Genomic DNA, 6,434 nt, shown 5'->3' on the forward strand with positions numbered 1-6,434 from the left:
CCCCGACTCATTAGCCTCACTCTAAAACTGTGCGGTAACAAACAAGTCTGTAATTAAACCAGCGGTTCTGAGTCCATTTAGCTTGAGTGGGAGCAGAACAGCTGGAGAGAATATTCACACCAAGAGAAACACATTAATTATGACCTTATATTAAATATAACCTTATATTAATATGACTTTAGAGGCAGTGGTCTTTATCTTTGAGACTATTAAGGTGAAATAAAAGGAGAAGGATGCTGACAATAGTTTAATTTTTCACATGAGAAGCTATCAAAAATAGAAATGTTTTACAGAAATGACTTTGTGCAATGAATGAATTTGAAATATGTTTTCCTTAATCTTTCATGCCTTCTCACAATGGTGTTAACATGCTGCCTCCACCTGGCAGCGGCACACATTCACACATCTGCAGACACACACTTATAGGACATATACAACCCCACTGCGTGTGCGCTGAGGCAGGACATTGTAGATTTTTTTCTAATTCAAACTTCGTGAAAACTCTTATTTTCACACATTTCTTAAGTATGAAAACAGCAGATACAGAGTCATAGTAAACAAACAAGGCCATAACAAACCGAACAACCAACCACAACCTTTCTAATAAATAAAAAACTATATTTCACCTTCAGTTTAAATATCAGAGTTCTTGGAGCACCTTCATCACAACAAAACTGTTTAGGAATGATTTGTTTTCTACTACTTCTAATCAGATGGATATTTCATGGTAAAACTTCAAAAACATGGATAATGCTCGTACACCCTGAATAAGCTGTGTGTGTCTTTAGAATTTCACACAAGAAATAGTCCCCTGATGGAAAGCTTTTAAACGTTTTGCAAGAAAAATGTCTTCATAACTTTTACAGTATGTTCCCGAACAAGAGCAGCTTCCTTCCTCTCATTCAAACTCACCAGCACTAATGACCTCTACTTTTTTTGGACGTAAACTGGTTTGGAAATAAAATTAAGTGTTTTTGTAAGCCGACCCTGAAGTTAGCATCTCTAGATTTGAGATTTGTGCAGAAATAAGATCTGTGGCAAACACACGGTTATGATACTTCCACGTTTCGTTCAGCAGAATCATCATTATTGAAGCGTAAATGCAATCCCCAGAAGTACATCACAGTCACATGACTTCATGTCACCGACGCTAAGCTAAAGGCCGCTAATGATTGCCATGTTGGCATTTCAACACTCGTTAGCAACCACTGATTTTTTAGACACGTTTGAGCTTCAGACATCCTAAGTGGGATATTTGTCGTAGAACAAAATGTGAAAATCGCCCTCAGATTGTGTTAACACCTTATTTCAGACATCCAATCAATAACACATAAAAAAACCCACACTGAAAAACTGACACGTTGGCTTTAAGGGTATTGTGTCAACAGATTTCACACAAGTGTATTAAGTTAGTTTAAAGCAACAATATCAAGTTGAACATAATATTTTTCAATTCAACGTAATATTGCTTTCAACTAACCGAACACAGTTATGTGAAATAACACATTTAATTAAAGTCAATGTTTCAGTTTTTTCAGTGGATTGACTTTGAGACACGGGAACCAGAAGAGCTAAAACGCTGACTTATCCCCTGGTTTAAGGACTCATTCCTGCACCACTCTGCTGGCTTTCCAACTCTGCCTTTTTTTGGAATTATTTCACTATATCTGTTTTATTGTGTTGCACTGTTGGAGGAGCCTGTGACCTGAGATTTTCATTGTCATATCTACACTGTAGCTATGTACACATGACAATAAAAGCCTTGAATCTTGAATCCTCATAACTCCAGTAATCAAACACCACAGGGAACGTTGCTGTCTCTGTTCCCCTTGAAGCTGACATGTTGTACAAACACATTTTCACATTAACACAACAACAAAAGCAAGAGGCACGCTGATCAAGTGTTACAGGAGGTCATGTGATCCAGGTGAGTGTCAGGTGTTATCAGTGAAGACTTGTCCCAGTATGGAGAGCCGGGCGCTGAACGGCTGAACGGGACAGGACAGCAGAGGGGAGGTCTTCTTCTCGCCTGGTTTTAAAGCAATGCTCTCTGATGGTCCGTGGGGAGGGTCTTCAGTGTGTTTGGCGGCGGGCTTTGATCTGGACTTCTTCTTCTCTTTGGGCAGGCTCAGCAGGATGTCTCTGAGCTCCTGGCGGTCCTGGGCGTGCCGGCTGCAGCAGTACAGCGCCGCCGGGTCCAGAGGGTGGGCTTCGGTGTTGAAGATGAACCCCCCCGCCCCTAAAACACACTGCCCGTCCTCGCCCCCCTCCTCCCAGGACCCGTCCCCCTCCGCTGCCCCGCCGTGCAGGAAGTGGGCGGGGTCAAAGAGCAGGTACAGGTACTTGATGGTTTCAGCGAGAAAGAAGGACTCCATCCTGTTGTCCAGCTGGTGATCCCGCAGGTCTTTCACCTGCACGGAGAATATCTCATTTTAACACCTTAAAACATGTATTTTGAAAGATTTATGTTCTTGTTCAGCTAATTCAAAAAGTATAATGAAATATGGCCCACAAATGAGCCTTGTGCTATACATGTAAAAAGTATTACACAGTATGTGTGTGTTAATAAAAAAACAAACACTTTCTAAGTTGAGAAAAAGCCCAATAACTTATTTACATAACAAGCTTGAAATAGACCCTTCCTATTTCCTCTTATAAGCAATCTGAGGCTTCTGTTTTCAGGAATGAACTGCCAAACAAATAAATGAAACCGTATGGAGAGCTGAGATTTAAGCAGTTTTTTTCAATATTTATATTTGATTGATTTCGCTAACTTAACTTATAAGGCAATAAACCTCCAGTGAGTGGCCCAGCCCTTCGTATATTTTTCTGTATTTGACCCTCGGAGAGAAAAGTTTGGACACACCTGTTTTAACACAAAAAGTACACCTAAGGGCCATTGTGTAGTATTTAGGGGGGTCTTCTAGCATAAAATGTATAATTGTATTGTTATTTTCATTTGTGTAAAATCACCTGAAATGAAGAAAATGTTTTTGCTCCTTAAATGATCCCTTCATATCTACATTGGGAGTGGTTCCCCTTCCACGGATCCTGATTTGGTTCAACAGTAGCTCAGACAACATACCTAACTCTGACTCTAGAGGGAGCTATTCACATTTTCACATGACCTTTTTGTCGAAAAATGCATGTAAAACTGTGATAAAACTGTGAAAATACGAGTTTCGTTGCTTGTTTGCTTCTAAAGTAGTAGGTAAGTAAGACTTGGTTTATAAAGCACCTTTTAAAGTTATTTATTTATATTTAAAGATAATGATAGAATAATCACGTTTTGTTAACGATTTAAAAATATTGCAATTATTGCAACATGAAATTTGGTTCAGAGGACCAAAGAGGATGAACCGGAGTAACTTTGATTGCTCTGACTGCAATTTATGATCATATACTGTAGCTGCAGAACTAATGCTTACTAACACACACACACACACACACACATTATACCTGGTCAAAACATCTGCATGTTTGCATTGCCATACAAGCATGCTATGTTGTTGATGAGTTCTTATAACCTATAACCTCTAACAGATCTTACGCTGGCGTATCCGCAGGGCGTCCTGGTGATCTTCTCGATGGACTCCAGGGCGTCGAGGCCCAGCTGGAGGTAGGTGTGGTCGCCTGTCGCCCTGAACAGGTACATGGCGCTCTCTATCAACTCTGAAACAAATGAAACACCACACAGAAAATCTTACTCTATATGTGTTTTAACAATCAGGGAAGTTTAGTGGTCAGCTGCTGCAGAGAGCAGAGTCTGCCATACTTTAAGGTTTAAGAAGAATTACACACCTGAAAACATTTATTTTACACTTTTGAATCATTCAGATTGAAGTTAAATCTAGGTTATTTTTTTAATAAGTCTTAAGAAAATGTAACCAAAATAGAGACGCTCGAACCCTGGAAGTCGAACAAACCCATTAAATCCCATTAAAACCAACATTATTTATCCTGTAGCCATAACAGCATCATTTATAAGTTATAATATATCAGGCTTTTAATGTAGAGCCATAGCTTCAACACTGTAGTTTCCACTACTCTCCACCAGACTGAGACATTTCTTATGTTTGCCCAAAGGTGCCAATACGTGTTATTGTCCTAGTCTCCACTAGGGGTATCGCTGCTGTATAATGTGTTTGATTCGATGCATCAAAATCAATGTTGTTGCAAATCATTGAAGACTTAATTAAACATAAAATAATTAAGTGTTGTGGGGACATTATGTTAACAAACTAAAAGTCAAAAGGGTTAAAATTGTTTGATTGAATATTTCTTAGTTATTATCAGGACTGATGTTGGTTTTAAAGTAATAATAATAATTATATACATTTATGGCTGTTGTTTGGCAACAGCAGTAACAGTTTTAAAGGGAAGTGTTAACATGTCTAATGATGTCTCTGTGTGCTGATATTTTTACACTCTTTATTTGCAGCTGATTGCAGGTAATAGGTGGGTGGTCTGACCTGGTCTCAGTGGGTATCCCTCTCTCTTGTCCACAGTGTAACCCTGAGGGATGCTGTAAAACTCCGGCAGACCTCCAAACTGTCTCCACACGGAGTAATAGTTCTGGAAAGTTCTCACTGCGCTGTCCAGGTTCCCCAGGAGAGACTGCAATCAATATGTATATGATGATATGTGTAAGCCTATGTTAGGAAAAGATTGCATGTGTTAGAAGTGAACTGTTTGTACCTGAAGACCGGGCCAGAAGGCCTCCAGAGACTGAAACACGGGCATGGAGACGGTCCCTTTGTGCATCTGGACCCACAGGTACCAGTCGTCAAACCTGGTGTAGTTCTGAATGGCTCGATCGTACTCTGAGAATACACATCACATGGATGTTAAAGGTCCCCTATTACACTGTTTTTCATCAATATATTAAAGGTCTCAGATATATACAAAACATGTCTCTGAAGTGTTTGGCTCCAAACACCAAACAGATCATTGCAGCATCCCATAATCCCCTCTGTTTCAGCCCTGTTTCAAAAGTGCTGATTCTCTGTCTGTTACTTTAGATGAAAATAAGGAGCCCCTCCCCACGCCCCTCTGAGAGATATTTGGTTACAAAGAACACAATATATAGAAATGGATCAGGACAAAAAGTGAGAGAATCTTTGTTCCTGAAACTTTCTGAATCTCTTTACACAGAGGGGACACATGTTGATGTAGAAGAGACATGAACAAGTGGATTTTGCATAATAGGTGACCTTTAATTTAAATGTATTTAGCCTTTGTTTTCCATTATCTTTCCATCTGTCTCACCCAGGAACATGTTGAGCAGCTCCTCGTCCTGCAGCAGGATGGCTCCTTTCACCAGATACTCAAAGTAGGAGTCCACCCCCGCTCCGATACCGGCGTCCTGAGCCACCCACTTCTTAGACAGGATGTCAATGTGGTTCCCCACCTGGACAGAGAGACAGACAGGTAGGAGGGACAGACAGGTGTCAGAAAAAGTATTCAAATACTTTAGCTTTCTCCATTGAAACCTGTACTTCCACAGGTTTGTATTTTGATGGCTCTTATATGCTTTTCTGTACTGTTAACATTCTGTTAACAGAATGTAAGTTAAAAATCTGTTTTTATGCAACATTTAGCTTGCATACTTTATTATATAATTTTGTAACCTCTCTTGAACTTAATGAGAGAACTCCATAGAGATTTCAAATTTCTTTTTTTAAGTGAGTCCTGACCAAAAAAGGCTGCAGATTAAATAAAAAACCACAGTTACAAATACAAAATCAAGCATGAGGAAACCACATTCACCAGATCACCAGTACCTTTTAAAATAATCATCATCATGTTTTTTATATATTTTTATATATCTGAGACCCAGAATATATGCCTAAAAATAGCATAATAGGATACCTTTAATATATTAATTTAAAAAACGGGGAGGAAGATACATTTCTGCATCTGAAGTAAAAACAGACGTAGTTACCAGCCCGATGTCAGATCTGGTCTTCCACAGGGCCCTCAGGGCTTGTCGGGCTGTGTTCTCAAACGTTGGGTCTCCTGTTAGTCGGCTCAGCGTGGCGAACTCCAGGATGAAAGTTCCCACGCCGGCGGTGCAAGTGACCGGCGTCTCGGTGGCACTGACGCCCTTCAGCAGGTTCACCGTACCGTACGGCATGCCCGTGGGAGTCTGGAACGCTGAAATCACAAATTAAAGGTCACCTATTATGCAAAATACACTTCTTCATGTCTCTTCTACATCAACATGTGTCCCCTCTTCTTCATGTCTCTTCTACATCAACATGTGTCCCCTCTTCTTCATGTCTCTTCTACATCAACATGTGTCCCCTCTGTGGAAAGAGACTCTGAAAGTTTCAGGAAAAAAGATTCTCTCTCTTTTTGTCCTGATCCATTTATATAAAAACCTGTCTGAAAATGAGCTGATCAGATTTTGGCCACTTTATGATGTCATAACG

At 40.0% G+C, this 6,434-nt stretch overlaps 1 protein-coding gene across 4 annotated transcripts in view; it reads right to left on the minus strand.

Moving 5' to 3' along the window:
- Window positions 1-234: 234 nt before the first annotated feature.
- The window catches only part of edem2 (ER degradation enhancer, mannosidase alpha-like 2), a 12,413-nt gene continuing 6,213 nt past the window's right edge, over window positions 235-6,434 (minus strand). For all 4 annotated transcript variants that reach the window (XM_034125522.1, XM_034125523.1, XM_034125524.1 and 1 more), the window contains 6 exons: window positions 5,945-6,156; window positions 5,269-5,410; window positions 4,699-4,823; window positions 4,473-4,617; window positions 3,551-3,672; window positions 235-2,411 (listed from right to left, as the gene is read on the minus strand). In XM_034125522.1, the coding sequence (XP_033981413.1) occupies window positions 1,935-2,411; window positions 3,551-3,672; window positions 4,473-4,617; window positions 4,699-4,823; window positions 5,269-5,410; window positions 5,945-6,156 (1,223 nt within the window). In that variant the 3' untranslated portion in view covers window positions 235-1,934. The remainder of the gene's footprint in view (window positions 2,412-3,550; window positions 3,673-4,472; window positions 4,618-4,698; window positions 4,824-5,268; window positions 5,411-5,944; window positions 6,157-6,434) is intronic.

This window comes from Trematomus bernacchii, unplaced genomic scaffold (assembly GCF_902827165.1).
Source record: "Trematomus bernacchii unplaced genomic scaffold, fTreBer1.1, whole genome shotgun sequence".
Lineage (NCBI taxonomy): Eukaryota > Metazoa > Chordata > Actinopteri > Perciformes > Nototheniidae > Trematomus > Trematomus bernacchii.